The sequence below is a fragment of the Zootoca vivipara genome, chromosome 7 (assembly GCF_965207765.1).
Source record: "Zootoca vivipara chromosome 7, rZooViv2.hap1.1, whole genome shotgun sequence".
Taxonomy (NCBI): Eukaryota; Metazoa; Chordata; class Lepidosauria; order Squamata; family Lacertidae; genus Zootoca; species Zootoca vivipara.
The window spans coordinates 23062715-23081933 of record NC_142590.1 but is presented as its reverse complement, the minus strand read 5'-3'; the positions used below and the strand labels follow the sequence as shown (position 1 = coordinate 23081933).

Sequence of the window (19219 nt, the reverse complement as noted above, 5' to 3'; positions counted from 1 at the left end):
CAGTAGTTTGTTTTCTAGCAACAAAACAGTGCAATCTACTCATGTCTACTCAGAATTCAGCCTCGTTACGTTTAAAGGGATTGATTCCCAGGCAAATGAATATAGGATTGCAGCTTTAATTGTTTTAATGAAATTTATTTTAAATGCCAAGAGATATGTTAAGGCTAGTAAATTTTCCCAACAGATTGAGGAAATATATACCAGGCTAGGACAAAGTCCTTTTGATGAGAGTCTTAATAATGATAATAATAATAATAATAATAATAATAATAATAATAATAATAATCCAATACACAATATTTTAATTACCTACCCATTACTACAACTGTAAATGATTAGAAATGTCAAATGTTGTTTATTGATGAAAAAAAATCCTACCAAAAATATTAGGTGAAATTCAGTGACATAATTATGATCAAATGGAAGCCGTAGTCCAAGTGTCAACCATTCAGATTTCTTAAATTATTCTTAGTATCAAAGCGCCTATATAGACAAATGAACTATATTGTGCTTTTAAAAAGTGATATGTATCACAATATAGCTGCACATAGTATATTCTCCAACCTATTTGTCTGCACTGAGTGTGATTTTAAGAACAGAGAACACAAGTAAGTGGCCTCTATGATCAGCATGTTCTCCGATAAACCTCTAACCACTATGCTTTTTGCTTTGGGGAGAAGTGTTAAAAAAAGCCCTGAAATCAATCAAGTATTACTATTACCGGCACAAATTAAAAACAACAACAGGCAGTTAAATTTAATTGCCACCACAGTATATTTTAAACCATTCCCCCTTTTTTGCAACAGAAGGGGACATCCTTGCCTAATCTGTCTCACGCTGATTAATTAATTGCACTGATATAATGGCACAGCTGAATATAGGCTACTGAGATCCAGATCAAGTGTGTTTGGGGTGAAAGGAGTTCCCCCCCCCCACATGGTTGTAGCAAGTTTCTGCAGACAAGCAGCCTGTCACATGGAGGAAGCCTCCGCAACACGCGATTTTAAAACTGCTATGCAGCTACTTGACATGATGTCTCCATGGTGCAAAGCAGGAATCAGTGTTGCGACTTTTACTTAATTACCTGAACGAGGAAAACCAACACTTATCATAGGACAGGCATAGGCAAACTCGGCCGTCCAGCTGTTTTGGGACTGCAACTCCCATGATCCCTAGCTAACAGGACCAGTGGTCAGGGATGATGGGAATTGTAGTCCCCAAACATCTGGAGGGCCGAGTTTGCCTAGGCCTGTCATAGGAGGTAACCAGCTCCCTTCAAGGTGACTCTGCAAGAGCACCGATTCACCACTTGAAACCAGCTTCAGTTGAATGTTATAGGCATGCACATAACACACCAACATTTGATTAGCTTGTTACCTTGAGGAAAAGAGAGATACCGAGTTTGAAAGCCGTTACTGTAGAATGTGTTATACTTTTAATCTAAACAGATCTGACTACATTCTCAAGTGATGGTTCTTTTAAGTTTTTTTTCTGATCCTAGTCCTCACGATCAAAACAACTATCATGGTGTGATTCTCAAAGGATGGGCACGAAATGCTCCTACAAGTGTCTTGCCAGTGCAGGCACAGTCCACTTCTAAAAGCAGGATAGGCATGGTTACAAAGCTCGCAGTTTCATCAAGGCAGGCAAACACGTTTACAAGTCATAGAGAACCTCAAGGATCACAGCAATGGACCAGGCCTGCGTTTCACAGCTGAAAGGGCAGTACTGACCATTTTCGTTAGTCAGTTCAGGAAGACCTTTCCAAGGTGATCTGCCAAAACAAACAACCAAAAAGTTAATGCATCACTATCGGAATTACCGAGTATTTTAATATATTAAAGCAACCCATCTCACATAAAGGATAGCACCCGTGGGAATGTATGAAAGGATATAGACCAGGAATTATAACTGCTCCGATTTCAACCCCCCCCCTTTTAAAAAAAAGTTGAATGTACATTAGAAAAAGTGGGAAGGTCCCAGCTGTGGAAAAGACGAAGGAGAATTGCAGATGTAGGAGACAAAACTTTACTAAGCCCAATGCCTTTTGACAGAGCTTTTTTCTTTAAAAAATATTTAGGGGTGCTCTCATTTTGACTCAAGAAAACCACCATTTTATAGTTCAAATCGGGGGAAATAAATACAGTAAAGGGACAAAAGTACAAAGATTCACAAAATGTTTAGGGGTATGCGTACCCCTGCGTCCCCCCAGAAAAAAAGGACTGCCTTTTGAAATGAGTTCTTCCTCAGGGGCACTCTTAAAACTAGCAATTTCACCCCTAGCCTCTTACATGCAAACATAATTTTATCTGTATGCCACCTTTCCATAGTTCAAACCATGCTCAAGGCAGCACACGACATGGAAAAACTCATATAATTACAAATATAACAAAAGTAGTCATAAGCAATAAATGAAACATCCAAAGTACACAATCAAATTGAACGATGTCCACATAAATCAAAGTAAGATCTAAAACAGAATCACGCTGCTGCAAAACAATAGTCGAGGACTGAAATTGCTCTACTCTGTTAATGATAAAACAATGCTATCAATAATACTCAATCACTGGACACAGAGATAAAATTATTAAGATGACTTTGTGTATACATTCCATTGTTGCCCAATTTCCCTTTTACTGGGGCTTGCATTTACATTCATTGCCTTGGTACTTCAGTGAAATAGCCTAAGTTATTCAGTACACAAAGACCAAGCAAAACGAACCAGCAGGATCTAGGTAGAGGCAGAGGTGTTGGTTTCCAAAAAACATAAACCTTGGCCCAGAGAACAGTGTGTGCATAGTTACTGCAGTGACATCCTACACAACAAAGACTGGGGAAGGAAAACATTAGTGTCTCATGGTGCCCATCAGATAAGAGGGGTGGGGGTGGGGGGGTTGGCCACTACCAAGAACACTGAGATCATGATGGATTCCTGCATGCGACCAAAAACTTTTCGGAAGACGGAGCACCCAAACTAAGTCCTACCCCCTTCCTTGCATCTTCCCCTCTTTCCCCAACCAAGAACTAGCTTCCCAACCTTTTGCAAGGATAATCTGTTATTGCAGATTCCCAGGCAACCATGATAAGCAAGCAAAGTACTTCCCTGATGTGGGCGTTTTATTCTCCACCCCCATCCCGACACACAGAAAGGTATTTACATGTTTCATATGCAATGATTCACAAGTGATTTCCTACTTCTGCATACAGGTTACTGCTGATGGGACTAGGCCAGTAGGTATCTCCAATTTAAAAAGGCTTTAGGGTCGAGGCATAAAAGTATCACAACAAATTAATAATGGCTCGTGATACACATGCGGTCTCACTCTTGTCTAAAATGTACAGCTCAGTGTTTCCCAAACTTGGCATGGGGTCTCTCTAGCTGCTTCTGGACTACAATTCCCATCATTCCTGACCACTGGTCCTGCTAGCCAGGGATGATGGGAGTTGTAGTCCAAAAACAGCTGGATACCCAAGTTTGGGAAACACTGGTACTAGCTAAAAGCCCTGGTTCCATTTTATAGGTCTCATAAAAATAGCCGTCACATCCCCTGTAATTCTTCTGCAAATAATTTCCTTCATTATCCCTTTTTGTGTGTGTGGCTGCAAGTGTGTATGTAAGTACCGGTATTCAAGATGAGAGGCCCATATTATTTTGGAAGAAATATCAAAACAAATGGGTGTCCAACAGCGATACTTCAAGTTGCTTAAATGAAAAGCTACCTCTCAAGATGGACGTAATGGCGAGAAAGAACATTCTTAACCAAATAGACAGTCTTCGCATAGATCTCTGGACCAATTAACTTGGAGAAGTACAACTTGGCACGAAGAAAATATCCAATTGGCCACAGCCATTCCTTAAAATAAAAAATAAAAAAGACAAGAGAAGCAAAATTAAGGACACACGTTTTTGGCAATGAAAAATCAAAATCTGTTGGGGAAAAAGTGCTGAAGCACAAAACTTACAGGTCCTTGATGATAATTAAATCCTCTTGCCACATTGTAGTTATCATTGTCCAAGGCATTGTCGTAGACACCACAGTAAACCATATCACTGTAGACAAAAAAAAAATCACAAAGGGCAAATAAGTACATTTATAGAAAGCAGCATGAAAAGATAGAGAACTGTTTAGGGAGAATAGATCTCAATTCAAAAGAATTCTAATCAAAACTTTTCCAACATCTCCTCCCCCATCCAAAACACCCCCTGCTATTTGTAAGCAACATTACACAGATCAATTCTGCATGTATATTTTCAGAGGTGGCAACAAGTTGCATAATTCCCTCTTCAGGGAAGCTTGGTCTCCCAAACTGCTTTTAAAATGGCATGGTTGTTAGTTTATTTTTTTCTTCCAAAAGATTTATTTTCACACCGATGGGGACACAAACTTATTTAAGCCATGGAGAATGGCGCCATTTTAGTTACATGCTCAAAGTTAACCCCCCCCGACAAATGTATTCAAAATGTGGTTGCATTAAAGCACGGGGGAAATCATATTAGCAGGATTGAGATGGGAATATCTGATAGATAGATGCTACCCACTGTGAGGTTTTGAACAAAGTTTCTCTGTCAAGGAATCTTATATTTGATGGAACAGAACTCCAGGTTTCTGTTAATGAAGAAGCCTCGGTGACAGAGACTTCTGTGTCTACGCCTTGTACAGAATTTAGCTCCTAATTCTGAGCAAGATCTAATCAGCCTTCTATCACACTTACTCTGGGTCCAAAGTTTTCATGCCAAGGGGGCCTAGCAGCTTCTCCTCTACCATTTCAAGTGCTTTCCATGCTCGCTCAGGAGAGAACAATTCAGGTGCCTTGGCAAAAAAACAAAGGGGGAAGAAAACCACTTTTAAAACTAACAGCAAAACCCTGGAAAATTAAAGGAACAAGTTATGTGGTTTTTGCACATAATTTACCCCCCTCCCCCGTATATCTACAATGCAACTTAAAATCTCAATGTAAAATCAGTGTTTAAATAGCCTAATTTTTAACACAGCACAATTCGCAAATATTCCGAGTTGCTAGTATTGTGCTTTCCTCTTGACTCCCCAGAGCCAGGGAAGGAAGCTGAGCCCAGGGAAACTTGAGAGCCCAGAGGCTTTGGATCCCAGTTGATGTGAGAACCACCAGCGTTGCAGAGACTGGTGGGAATATTTCAAAGCACCTCATCAATAGGGAACTGAACATCACAGGTTAGCACATTGGCGGAGCTTCATGCTCTGGCACCGGGGCCGTGGCACGCCTCCCGGAGGGGCGTAACACACGTTCCGGGGGTGGGGCACGCCTCCCGGAGGGGTGTGACACACCTTCCGGGGGTGAGGCGGGCGCCTGCGATGGCGCCCCTTGGAGCCCGCCGCTACCGCCCCTATCTTCCTACGCCCCTGGGCTAGCAGCTGTTCTCTGCGGGCTTTGTGAGCACTTCTGATTGTTCTGAGTCTAGACCTCATTGCTGAGTCTAGACCTCATTGAAGGATGGACGATCTTGGAAGTCAATTTTTTTTATGATGTGGCATAATGTTCGGTTTAATTGATATGTTTATTGTATAATTTGAAATAATTGATGTGATAATTGGTTTGTAATTGGAAAATTTAATATATATTTTTATATAAAAAAGAAGGATGGACGAATCTGAGAACTTTGCCTTCTCCTCATTCCTCATTTTTCCAATCTTAAATTCACAGTTGATCACAGTTGAGGCAATTTGAAAAGTATGTTTACGCAATACATACCACAACCATTGCTATAGGGAAATTTGGCCTAAGTTGATAATCACACCAAGGACTCGATGCTCCATAGCTGTCCTTATATATGCCACGCTTGTGAACCAGAGTTGGGTGTTTCTCGTTGGGATCTGCTGGATTCTCAGAGACAAAGAACAGCTTTTCAAAGTGTGCCAGGATTTTTCTGTTCCACTGATCATACGTTATGGTCTCTTCTTTCCCTGTAAAACAATATAATGTGAAAGATTGGTTGTGATAATGCTTCAGTCCCAACAGAAAAAATATACAAAGAACTGTGTTGGTTTATGTCAGAGGTTCTTGCGGCTACTCTTGAGTAATGAAGCTCCACACCTCCTTGCCTTTAATATGTTTTTATTGTGCATATTATTTACAGTGCAAAGAGTCTGGAAAACATGTCTGCTTAGTCTGAGTCAGAACCTTGCAATGGCTTCTTTCTGTTTCGTGCCCAACACAACAGCTTGGGAACCCCAAAGCACCTCCCTCTCGCCCTACGGGGTGCTGTGCGCCTCAATTCAGGCGTTGGGGGGAAGGGCCGTCCTTCTGACTGCTCTCCAGTGGCCACTCCCGTCATTTCCTTCCCAGCTGCTTTCTTCTCTACCCGGTGTTGAGGCTCTTGCATGCTGTCAGAGCCTCTCCCCTCCCTCTCTACTTCCTGATTCCTGTAATCCGATCCGCTACTGGACTTGTTGCTCTGCGAAGAGCTCGACCTGATGAGGGGTGTGTGTGTTCCCTATAAGCCCTCCCCCTTACAGTTTAATTTTTAGCGCTGGTTTAATTTCAAAGACAAACATGAACCTGAAATATACTCTATATAAGTACTATGGCTTGGTGTTCAGTGGTAGTCAACAAGATTCCTCAAGCTTGAAAACCACTGTCAAAAATATTGCTTCCTACTCAGAACATTATCCTTGGGTGCAGCACAGTTAATAATAATTATGATTTTAAAGTAAAAATACTGACTGACCTTGCAGAGTTGTTGTAAATACAACTAAATAATGCATGTGAAGTGGTTTAAATTTTCTCCGTTCCCATCGTACATTGCAGATGGAGACTACTTACCATGTCTTTTGACAGTAACTCCAGAATAAGGAAATATATTTTTCTTGGACAACTCCAGTAACCAGTGAACTGTTGATTTGCATAAACCAACTATCTCCACAGCAGAACCATCTCTAAAAGGAAGAGAGATATAGGCTTCAAGATTTACAAAGCAAGATTATAAATGACACTGCCCAAGGATTCCTTCTATCAGTATGTATTGTGAGTCTAAGCCAAGACTAAACTCTAACTCTAACCAAGTCTGAACTCAGATCACTCCAAGAACCACTTTTGTAGGTTTTAATTGGGGCTGCATCAAGTGTTTTTGTTACCATTTTAACCTGGCATCTCTTTCCCTTCATTCCCCCAAGGTATGCACTCTTCCCCACAGAGCTTGCTACTCTTTCTTTGTGCCTCTAAACTTCTGTATCCATGTCCTCCCAGTGATCCCCCTTTCTTCTACCTCCCATTTTTGCTTTTTGTCTCCCCAGCCTCATTTCCAACTCACTGAACTACCCAACAGCAGCACACAAGACCTTCGCCCTCCCAGCAATTTGTATCAGTGGATGAGCTGCACAGCATGGCTGGCTGCAAAGGGCTAGGACAGGGTTTCCCAAACTCGGGTCTCCTGCTGCTTTCAGACTACAACTCCCATCAGCCCCAGCTAGCAAGAGCAGTGGTCAGGGGATGATGGGAATTGTAGTCCGGAAACAAACTTGGGAGACTCAAGTTTGGGAAACACTGGACTAAGAAAAGTGGGAACTGATTTCAACACACAAATCCAGGAGAAAAAGAGCAGCAATGAAGCAGGAATCCAGAAGCAGGACAAATCCTGCACTCAAAGTTCTGCGTGCATAAGCCCTTACAGAAGCTGTGGATGAATGACTAGCTAAATTGTATATAGTGTGACTGAGCAAAACGGGCACTTTACACATTTTGATTTCAGCTAATAGGGTCTGAAAATACAGTTTTGAAAATCTGTACATCATTTCTTCATAACTTTACAGGTCCAGAGAAATATTGTTTGCCACACTTTTATTGAGGATTTAAAAACAACCACCATGTACTTATGCCATACCAATTAAGATGTCAAAAACGCTGTAAAAATCTTTATACTGTACCTCGGAGTGGCTGGAATTCCTTTGTTGCGAGCTCTGTCACTCTCTCCCATCTTATCCATCCATGTGCCACAATTAAAACGGTTCCCTCCATAGACAAAGCCAGTTTCCATGTCCACGCCCGCAGTCACATTAAAACCTACCAACCGTGGAAACCAGATGTTTTGCAAAGACCCACAGAGAGAAAGAGACAGGAATCTTACACAGGACCCGAGAAGCCCCCCAGTCAAAACTAAATAAGATTTCTAGTGCAGTACGGTTAACATTTAACGAAATAATCTCTTTCCAGAACAGGAGAGACCTTAAAGATACATTTAAACATTTATGTGCCTGTAATGTGTGTGGACAGATCGTCTAAGCAAATACAATACACTTCGAAAGTAACATTTAAGGTGGTTTAAAAAGGAAGAATTTTATTTTTACTGGTGCAGAAAATAAACTGATGGATCAGAGTCTACCTTCATCTCTCATATTCCGATCTATCTGCGGACCAGCATTCCTTTCACGAAACTGTATGCCTTGCATGTGTCTCTGCATGGCTTCTTGTATCACTTCATACAGTGGCTGGTCCTGAATTTGGGTGGGTTCAAATATACAAGAAGAAGAAAAATGGGAACAGCAAAAAAAAAAGTTAAGCCAGACACTTAGGACTCAGCTACATTAGTCAAAAAACAAGTGTTCTGAATGCGTTATAAACATGCAAGACCAGACAGTGCTGGAGAGCAAAAATTAAACAAAAAATATTTGCCATTTTCCATAGCGTTTTTTCTTTCGTTTTAACAATTTGATTTCTCTGTGTGTAGATCCACCCTTAAAAAACAGAATGAAGCCACAGTACTTTGTGGTACTTAAGAGATTTATTTGGCAATTTGTCCTCTGAAACAACACAACAGTTGTGTTACGCAATCACAAAATTATATTTTTAAAAAACGTTTTATGTCTTAACTATGGAGAGTCACAATACAGTTAAAATTAGTTTACGTAAGAGCAACTCTGCTGGATCAGATCAAAGGCTCATTTTAGTCCAGCATCTTGTTTTCACTGTGGCCAACCAGATGACTATGGACAACCAGGTGATTATATGGAGGCTACAAGAAACAGCACCCTCCCACACTTGTGATTTCCAGCAACTGGGATCCAGACACATCCTGCCTCCAACAGTAGAGGCAGAACAGTCCTTGGCAGATCAGTCTAAGGCCACAATTTGCCACGAGCGAGGAAGAGGTACAGGACGGTAAGATTTGTCCCCAGAGCTAGCACGCCCGTGACGCATGCAAGCAAGCAAGCAAGCAGGCGAGTCAAGCGAGAAGTTGCAAATTATAGATTACCTTTTGACCCGGTGGCAGAGGAGGCGAGTCATCTGTAGGATACATTCTGGATACAGGACACTTGAGAAAGTCAGTGCCGTCTGGAGCGAACATACAGTAGTCTTGTATGCACTGTAGCCACCACCAGACAGCATCACGGCAATTGAATCTAGCATGAGTGCCTTGGCCAAGCAAGTTGGGAATGAGTCCATGTCTCAGTGTACCAGCAAACGCTAAAATTATGTTCCTGAAATTGGGGGAGGGAGGGAAAAGAAAAGGACATGTTTCCAAATTCACATTTACATGCAACCTAGAGGTTCCAGAAAACTGGATAAATAGTGCAAACAGTGACTAGAATAACGGAGATAATTGGAACACAAGGCACAAAATTACTTTTGAGAGCAGCTGTGAGCTCTTTACAACAATATAGATCCCATTATTTAACAGTCCTTGGATACTGATACATACACAATGTCCCCCTGTCCTTTAATCTTACATTATGTGTGTTTATATGTTCTTCAGTTAGGAAAATGTTAAGAGCCACAGCACCAGAACATAACTGATTCCCGAGAGTGAATAAAATAAAAATTAAAAAAAGAGTTCTTGGCTACGCTGGAGTAACCTTATACCAACAGCTACGTCAGCTAGTCACTCCTGACATGTGAACCTGATCTCACCTTGCTTCCAAGTAACGTCCTGTAACTAACAGCAGACCTCGCAATGCAATGAATGTGTCTCTTCCCCAGCAGCGGAAAATACCAGATGAAAAATGAGGTAAGCCTAAAACAGTAAATATACATATAAGAACTTAATGGTCCTCCAAAATTGTTCCCATTTTTGTTTTTAGTCGATCCGTCCCCAGCTCCCCCACTGTAACTTACATAAAACTGTATTGCAATGCACACACACCGTTGTTCCACAATTAATCAATCAACAAAAATAAAAGCATGCAATATCCCTTGTTGCTCCTAGGTTGGCAGTGTTTCTGAAGCTTAGGTCCCTGACTGTTGTCGCACTACAACTCCCATCATCCCTAGCTAGCAGGACCAAGGGATGATGGGAGTTGTAGTCCAACAACAGCCGGGGACCCAAACTCCAGAAATACTGTGTTAGTGTATCAACCGAAATGGACCTCTAAGACTAGCTAACACTTGTCTTGGCTAGTTAACAGTGCTTGTCTACTTGTTCAGGGCATAGCTGCCAAGTATCCCGTATCCGCCAGGAAAACCCCTTTTTTCTTACCGTTTCCCGGCGGTCTCCCGTTTGGTGGAAAATCCCGGTATTTTCCCTTTAATTGGCTTCTGCCCGGCGGCCATTTTTCTGGTGCCGCTTTGCCCTTCTATGGGCACCAGAAAATGGCGGCGCCGGCGCCGGAAGTCGCTTCCGCGCATGACCGGAAGTTGCGTGACGCGACTTCCGGTGGTGCTTTGCCCTTCTATGGGCATCAGAAAATGGCGGCGCCGTCGCCGGAAGTCGCTTTTACGTGTTTCCGGTCATGCGCGGAAGCGACTTCCGGCGCCGGCATTTTCTGGTGCCCATAGAAGGGCAAAGCGCCACCGGAAGTTGCGTCACGCAACTTCCGGTCATGCGCGCGCTGCCGATCCCGGATCTTTACGACCCGGACTTGGCAGCTATGGTTCAGGGCCTCCAGGTACTACCCACTTCTGTGTGGGAGACAGGTAAAGTACAGGCACACACTGGGGAATGAACCCAGCATTTGTTACTAGGTTCACACAACCTTTCCCATCAATACAGTTTTTAGCAAGGCTGCTCATCTTCGCTCTACGTTGTCTCCCGGGCTTCCTAAACTTCTGCAGAGCACCAGCGCACCCAATTCGGTGACCTGGAACGGATTCGAAACATTCAAATTCAAAATGTTCTTTCTTTCTTTACTTACCAGCTGCTAAAGTAACACAGCTCTGTTCTCTCTCTTTTGTAATGTCGTTCAGCCTATAAGGAACATCCTGGATGGCAGGAGACAGAGGGGGCAAGGACGGATACTTCCCTATTCCACACATCTGGACTGAACCCAAGGAAAGATGTTTAACAAATGTCGATCCATTCTGAACAAATCTGCAAGGAAAGCAAAACTATTCATTTCTCAAGCCTACAAACACTCCCCTCTTTTCAGTCTTCCAAGATCAATGCAACCAGCAGGGCTGATTTCAAACACAGGTGTTGTTGAGATCTATGGAACGTTCTGGATCCTCTGTGGCTTTAAGGTATTTGAAAAATTCAGAGTATGAGGTAAGGTATATGGACAATACTACAACTCATACATTGTTCTCTTGTACTGCCCTTCATTTTTATTTTGTCAAAACTGACATGATACAAAAACAGCTAACCCCATTTCAGTTGCATTTCATGAAATGAGCATAAATGCCCTTATTCAAGACAGAGCTGCTTGGATCTGCACCAGAATGGAGGACTGGGGTTTTCTTTTTTGATCTAGCAAGTATCTGCCAACCACCCAAATCTGCCAGTGATTCTATGATCTTCTACCGGGCATGATCTCGGGGACGCAGAAGGCTTCACCAATGCCCAGTCCTCGTGTACTGATGTGGACAATTAAATACCATATGTGACATGCTGCTACACTATCCAAGCAGGGATGCGAAAACTGTGGCTTTCTAGAAGTTGCTGGACTACAACTCCCAGCATCCCTGATCATTGGCTATCCTGGCTGGTGTTGCTTTGAATCAGATTCCAAGAATGACCGGGGGGGGGGGGCACACATTTCACGCCCTTGGCTGAGTCACCGAGCGAAAAGCAATGAGACATTATGTGAGGCACAGAAGCATGTGAAATAGCCTATTAGCCGTTTTGCTTTCATCAGTATGGAAAGGCTGGCGGAGGAAACGTTTTCTGACTTTGGTCCGGATTGCTATGGCTTGGTCATAGTACACTGCCGTCACTTCTTCAGGAGAACAGATGAAATGTTCAGAAATGTCTACAATTGTGTTTGCGTGAAACAAGGCATCCGTACCACTTTTTTTTTTTGGTATGGACAAACATACCTAGACATCTGTTTCCAAACCAAGTCAAGCAGCGATGTGTATGCTCCAACTAATATGGCATCGAAGTAGCATGGAATGAGATAACGAGGAACCCTCTTCAGGTAGACAAACATCGCTTTCAGCCACTTGCCAACCTATTGTTATTTCAAGGGAAACAAATTGTTGCACTGAATTAAAACGAATTATGGAAAATGACCCTGCAACATATAAATGCCTATCTGAAAGGGAAATTTCCTCTCTTTGTGTTGCTTGACTTACTTCCGAGCAGGCGCCAGAACGGGCAATTAGCCGATCGCTCACGTAATCAATCATCCAGTCCCCAGCTCTCAAGTTACCGCAGAAAGGATGGCCCAAATCATTCTTTGGTCGTATGTCTCCCATCACGGACATTATTCCTGAAAGACCATAGAAACATGGTGCTGTATTACAGGTCATGAAACTATCACGAAAAGTAGGTTGAGAGTCTAAGGAGGAGGCGACGGCTGCAAAATAATATTCTGAAAATGCCAGACACCCAAATCAAGGTGAGTTTAATTCTGCAGACAAACCCGAGTGCAGACTGATTGCTTTTTAAAAACCTTTGTCCTTGGTGCTAATGCCAATTCCAGTCTTGTGCCATGTGAGATGTTGCCCAACTGTTCACCCTAGGCGAGTAGGTTTAACAAAACCATAAAGTGGGCCCACCAGCTTGCATATTCTTTAGTAAGGTCCTATCTTGAGGCTCAACTTTGAAAGCGTTCTTTGATATGAGTCTGCTTTCATGCATAATAAGCAGAAGCCAAACCATGGTTTGGCATTATGTACAAAGACGCAAGGTTACAAACCCTAGTTTGTAAGGAGCTACTAAACAAGGATAACAAATTATCATTTGAAGCTGAGTTTGCAAACCACAGTTTGTGCTACTTGTGGCCTGCTTTATGTTTGGATTCATGAAGTGCAGTTAGGGCCATTGCTTCACCTCAAGTGGCTGTAGCATCGTAGAGAAGCAAGCGATTGTACGAAGTCAAGTACTGAACAGAAAGAAATTAAAGTGGACAAGTTGCTCAGAAGTACGGTCTGCTTGCTATATGCCTAGAACAAGCATCCCCAAACTTCGGCCCTCCAGATGATTTGGACTACAAGTCCCATCATCCCTGACCACTGGTCCTCTTAGCTAGGGATCATGGGAGTTATAGGCCAAAACATCTGGAGGGCCGCAGTTTGGGGATGCCTGGCCTAGAAGCTCAAGTCATGGTGTGTGGGGTGCTTAACCAAGGTTAGCATAAACCAAGGTTTGGAGGGAAGTCGAAATCGAGTCTATTGAACTTACTGTCAACATTTCCCTGACCTTCTCTTTGTACTTATATTTTGGTATGAGCTTTCGTGTGCAAGCACATGAAAGCTCATACCAAAATATAAACTCAGTTGGTCTTTAAGGTGCTACTGAAGGAATTTTTTTATTTTGCTTCGACTCAGACCAACACAGCTACCTACCTGTAACTTCTCTTTGTACTGCTTGCTAAAAGATATTTGCATTTCCCTGCCTTTTGAAACTTGGAATCTAGTGCTAATGCTCAGAATGCAGCATATGAAGACAACCAATGTCTGGCATGGCAAGCTAAACATGGTTGAGGGGCTATTAGCTACCAGGTCTTGAGGAACATCCTATTTTGCTGTCTGCTTGGAATTGCTAAAGACAAACAAACCCTCAGCTCAAAGTACATGGCTGGCCTGCATTTGATTTTCAGAGAGTAGGCATACAGGTGGTTCAAGTTTGACTAATGTAGATAATAATACATTTGTCTCAAACCAATTTTTACCTTGAAGACCAGCATATTTAAGGGGTGTCCAGTCTGGTATGTTGTAACACCCTCCACCGTCCTCTTGCTCCTCAGCATCACACCGATATAATACATGATTTAGGTCAGCCAAGGTTAATTTCGATGCAATACTGTGAGGGAGACAGAGATACACTGACCGGGTTAAAAAAAAACAAAAAAACTTTTGTTAAAATTTCCGGTTTAGAATAATTTTTTTAAAAAATGAAAGGGTACACGACCTTAAGTGCAAGGCTGCAAAATCTCAGTGGGACCTACTTTTGAGTAGACATGCCTAGGATTGCATCTTAAGTCGCTTCTGTTTCGAAAGTAGCAAACCACTCACAACAAAAACAGACAACTTGCACACTACCGAAGAGGGTATTGCACAATACCGAATTGGGGTATTAAATCTTCAGGACTAATTTGGCTACAGGTTGCTTCTGGAGAGGAGGCTGCGGAAGTGAATCTCTTACATCGCCTCTGCATTGTTCCCCATAGGTTTCAATGGAATGGCGAACTTACGTTGAGAAGGGCGTCTTGAGTATCGGCTCCGAACAATCATCGGGAAGACTTCCAGATTTAAAGTGAGGGCTGAACTGAACCAGGTGGTTACGCAGGACTCCAACAGCCTCTTGTGCTTTCGGGTCAAGGCTTACTCTGCAAAGATTGGCACGAGACCAAAACAAAATGTCAATGGGGGGGGGGGGGAGAGAAGAAGGGTGAAATCCTAACCTGGTTGCTTGCTGCCTGCTGGGGCTTAATGAAGTTTCAAGGTCACCATCCCATCTGCAGCCTTGCCGGCCAAGGGAGGTGGATGGGAAGGCGGGCTAATGTAGAGCTAGCAGAATGATTGAGGCTGAATTGGACACAATTACCATATTTTTCCGTGTATAAGACGCTCCCATGTTCCTATTTTTTTAAACCCCAAATTAAGAAATCAAGTTGTTTAGCTTTTTTGGAGTGGGGTGGGGGAGGTCACTTCTGCCAATCGCTCACCTGCCTGCTCGCCACTGCCTATCGCTTTCCACAGCCACTGCCGATCACACACCTTGCCGCAGCCGCCAATTGTCTGCCCGCTTGCTGCCACCAACATCCCACCCGCCCGCTTGCTGCCGCCACCAACAGCCCACCCACCCACTTGCCACAGCCGCCAATTGCCTGCCCAATTGCCACAGCCAATCGCCAGCAGGCCTTGCCATAGCCACCAATCACTTGCCCAATCGCCGCTGCCAATCTCCTGCTTGCTGCTGCCATTAATCACATTCCCCCCCCCCCCGCATTCACTATCCGTGTATAAGACGACACCCAATTTCTGCCTAATTTTTTTTATTTTTTTTTTAGCAAAAAGCATCGTCTTCTACCCGGAAAAATACGGTACTTAAAATGGTGCCCAGTGGAGCCAGCTTAGCCCCTTCCCCTCTGCCAGAATATGCAGTTCGGAGGCTTGCTGCCGGCTGCCCCACTTTGGAAGGCAGAGAGGGAAGCTCTGTGCTGGCAGGGCTACGTGGAGGGACGTCTCTATTCAATCTAAACCACCCGCAGCCCAGCACCAAGTGGCTTTGGATTGCTCTACTAATCATCGCTCTCTCTGCCATTTTCTACACCAACCAAAGTAACGACGTTTTACCTAAATATGATCACACTTCCTGGTGTCAGCTTTTCAAATTCTATCTCTTGGACGAATTCATTAGGGCCTTTCGTAGCGATTGAAGCTTGCTTTATTATTTTACTTTCCTTGAGCTGCCAAGAGAAGGAAATCAGACGAATTCAGTAAATCACTTTAATCTCAGGAGTCAATTTTTTAGGCTAATCAAACGAGAGGCGGAGACACAGCTTTTACCTGGATGTGTTCCCGGAGTTCAACTGTATAACCAGGCAATCCATTGATCGAGTGCTCGTCTTTTTTATAAGGGGCAGCACTTCTTTCGATGGTCCTCGCCTCAAGAACCACCTCTTCAATTTTGCCTGTGGAAGAGGGGTGGCGAACCCCCCAGACAACTCTCAATACCACAGCTAGCAATTTTTATTATTTTTAATACCATATATTTTGGCGTATAAGACGACTTTTGAACTCAGGAAAATCTTTTCAAAAGTTGGGGGTCGTCTTATACGCCGGGTATAAGATCTGCGGTCACCACATATGGTGGGGTGAGCTCAAAAATGGCCACAGCCGCATCCCCGCCATATGCGGCACGGGACTTTCCTCCCTCCTCCCTGCACGGAAAGAAAGCGGCAGCCGCTTACACGTGTGTAAGTGGCTGCCACTTTCTTTCCGTGCAGGGAGGAGGGAGGAAAACCCCGCGCGTCCCCTCTTCCTGCCGCTTACTCTCGCTCGCCTCGGTGCCTGGAAGAGATACAGAATTTTTTTATTTGGTGTGCGTTGGAAGTTTGGGATAAACTTGTTACAGAGTCAGACCACTGGGTCCATTTGGACTACAACTTCCATCATCCTACTTGCACTAGTGTGCAGGACCAGTGGTCAGGTATGATGATAACTGAGATCACGTCACCCAGCTATCAGCATTGGGGGTGCAGTGATGCTCATGATTCAGTCCTGCCCCTAAGTCAGCACTTTTTGGCTTCCGTTGAAATCCTACACCGACTTACCTGGGAATAAGGCCCATTCAGTTCAATAGTGCATAGCTCTGAGCAGGCATACTTGGAATTGTGTGGTCATGGAGTGGGATGGTACCCAACATACAAGACACTAATAATAGATGCATTAATTTATTACTTATGCCCTGCCCCTCTGATTGGGTTGCCCCAGACAAAGTGAAAGGGTGCACAGAAGGGTGAAACACCCCCACCCCCAGCATCAATCTTTGTCTCTGATATTGTTTAATTCAGCTGGAGAGGTTACATGATGTCGTGGTTAGATTTTCAGACTGGGAAGACCCAGACTCTACTCCTTCCTCAACTACAAAACTCTTGGGACAGTTGCTATCTCTCAGAGTTTTGCTAAGATAAATTGGGTAATGGGACAATTTGCATTCAGATCCTGATGCAGATGGGAAGGTAAAAGGATCCCTGGGTGGTTAAGTCCAGTCAAAGGTGACTATGGGGTTGCAGCACTCATCTTGCTTTCAGGGCCGAGGGAACTGGCTTTTTGTCCACAGACAGCTTTCTGGGTCATGTGGCTAGGTTGACTAAACCACTTCTGGCACAACGGAACACTGTGATGGAAACCAGAGCACACAGAAACACTGTTTACCTTCCCACTGCAGTGGTACCTATTTATCTACTTGCACTGGCGTAGTTTCGAACTGCTAGGTTGGCAGGAGCTGGGGCAGAGCAAAGGGAGCTCACCCCGTCACGGGGATTTGAACCACCTACCCTCTGATTAGCAAAGCCCAAGAAGCTCAGTGGTTTAGACCACAGCGCCACTGGTTTAGACCACAGTGCCACCCACACAGATGGGTAACCTTACCTGGAATACACATTTGAGGAACTTCTTGGCTGTAGGATGATGTTTTGGGATCTCTGAAAGCTGTTCGGGAAACAGCGACAACAGACTGGTGCGTGTTAGGACAATGCCTCGTCACAGCCACAATATCTTCATCAACTTGATCTACATATACCTGAAAAGGGCATTTTTGGGTGGGTGGATGGGAAAAGTGGATTGAGATTCTTATTATTCAGATTATACTATAATTTAGATTTAATAATCACCATGTCAAAATTCTTGGCCAGGGCATGTTAAGGCAGGCTTCAGGGTTTTTGGACGCCCTGGATAAGGGGTAGAGAGTACAGTGGACGCTCGGGTTGCGAACGTGATCTGTGCGGGAGGCATGTTTGCAACCCGCAGCGTTTGCAACCCGCATCTGCTTCTGCGCATGCACCGAAACCCGGAAGTAACCCGTTCCAGTACTTCTGGGTTCGGCGAGGAGCGCAATCCGAAAAGACGCAACCTGAAGTGACTGTAACCCAAGGTATGACTGTACAAAGTGGAGTACAAAGAGAGGGAGTAAAAGGTAAAGGACCCCTGGAAGGTTAAGACCAGTCAAAGGCGACTCTGGGGTTGTGGTGCTCATCTAGCTTTCATGCCGGGGAAAGCCGGTGTTTGTCCACAGACAGCTTCCAGGTCATGTGGCCAGCATGACTAAACAGCTTCTGGCACAATGGAACACTGTGCTGGAACCCAGAGCACACAGAAATGCTGTTTACCTTCCCGCCTCAGTGGTACCTATTTATCTACTTGCACTAGTGTGCTTTCAAACTCCTAGGTTGGCAGGAGCTGGGACAGAGCAATGGGAGATCACCCTGTCACAGGGATTCAAACCGCCGACCTTCTGATTGGCAAGCCCAAGAGGGGTTTAGACCACAGCGCATCGAAAGATAAGATAAAGAGGGAGTACTGCAAAATCGCTTGCTCAGATGACTCATGCAAGCAGGCCAAGAACCAGAAGTGGGCTGAAGATCTGTGTGTGTGCACATGCAGGCACGTTATACATAAATACAGTGGTACCTCAGTTTACGAACTTAATCTGTTCCGGAAATTTGCTCTTAAACTGAAACTGTTCTTAGACCGAGGCACGCTTTTCCTAATGAGGCCTCCCACCATTGGTGCCCTTCCACCATTCGGATTCCGTTCTTAGACACAGGTAAAGTTCGCAAACCGAGACACTACTTCCGGTTTTGCGGAGTTTGTAAACAGAATAGTTCATAAACAGGGCTGTTCTTAAACCGAGGTACCACTGTTTGGCATCTGTTTCTCTTAGCCAGGATCTGTACAGATCCTGATTAAGGAAAGGGAGAAGAAGACATTGTGGTGCCTTTGCTTGAAGCCTTCAAGTAGCTTGTTGAGACTTCTTTATTCTCCTAAGCCCTGCCTCATTCTCTTGTTCCCTTCAGCACCCCTGACAAATGCCTCATTTTGATGCCCTGTAGATCTGGCCCAGCATTTACCTGGTTAAAATCTCTGGCTCCTAGTTCTTGGTGTAATCTGTTGATAGCCAGCCTCCCTGCTATAATTCCGGTTTTGAAATTTACTTCACCAGGTGTGGAAAGCGTCGCTGCTGGATTCCACTTCGGATAAAATCGCTCTTCTGTGACTACAGAAATCTGCGAATAAAAGTGTTTAAAAATAGCATTTGCAGTGTTTCCCTCTCCCTATGCTCACAGAAGTTACACACATGGTGCATTTAGTAGGAATTGAAACTTTTGACTTCTTCTTAGAGGCTCTGAAGCACAGTGTTCCAAAT

General features: G+C 43.9%; 1 protein-coding gene across 4 annotated transcripts in view; it reads right to left on the bottom strand.

Moving 5' to 3' along the window:
• Window positions 1-335: 335 nt before the first annotated feature.
• The window catches only part of AGL (amylo-alpha-1,6-glucosidase and 4-alpha-glucanotransferase), a 42957-nt gene continuing 24073 nt past the window's right edge, over window positions 336-19219 (bottom strand). For all 4 annotated transcript variants that reach the window (XM_088673803.1, XM_035121879.3, XM_035121878.3 and 1 more), the window contains 19 exons: window positions 18924-19079; window positions 17446-17596; window positions 15859-15983; window positions 15646-15758; window positions 14541-14675; window positions 14019-14149; window positions 12478-12614; window positions 12220-12353; window positions 11100-11275; window positions 9880-9982; window positions 9224-9449; window positions 8354-8465; window positions 7899-8034; window positions 6799-6911; window positions 5728-5939; window positions 4714-4811; window positions 3964-4051; window positions 3721-3854; window positions 336-1774 (listed from right to left, as the gene is read on the bottom strand). In XM_088673803.1, coding sequence (XP_088529929.1) covers window positions 1657-1774; window positions 3721-3854; window positions 3964-4051; window positions 4714-4811; window positions 5728-5939; window positions 6799-6911; window positions 7899-8034; window positions 8354-8465; window positions 9224-9449; window positions 9880-9982; window positions 11100-11275; window positions 12220-12353; window positions 12478-12614; window positions 14019-14149; window positions 14541-14675; window positions 15646-15758; window positions 15859-15983; window positions 17446-17596; window positions 18924-19079 — 2598 coding nt within the window. In that variant the 3' untranslated portion in view covers window positions 336-1656. The remainder of the gene's footprint in view (window positions 1775-3720; window positions 3855-3963; window positions 4052-4713; window positions 4812-5727; window positions 5940-6798; window positions 6912-7898; window positions 8035-8353; window positions 8466-9223; window positions 9450-9879; window positions 9983-11099; window positions 11276-12219; window positions 12354-12477; window positions 12615-14018; window positions 14150-14540; window positions 14676-15645; window positions 15759-15858; window positions 15984-17445; window positions 17597-18923; window positions 19080-19219) is intronic.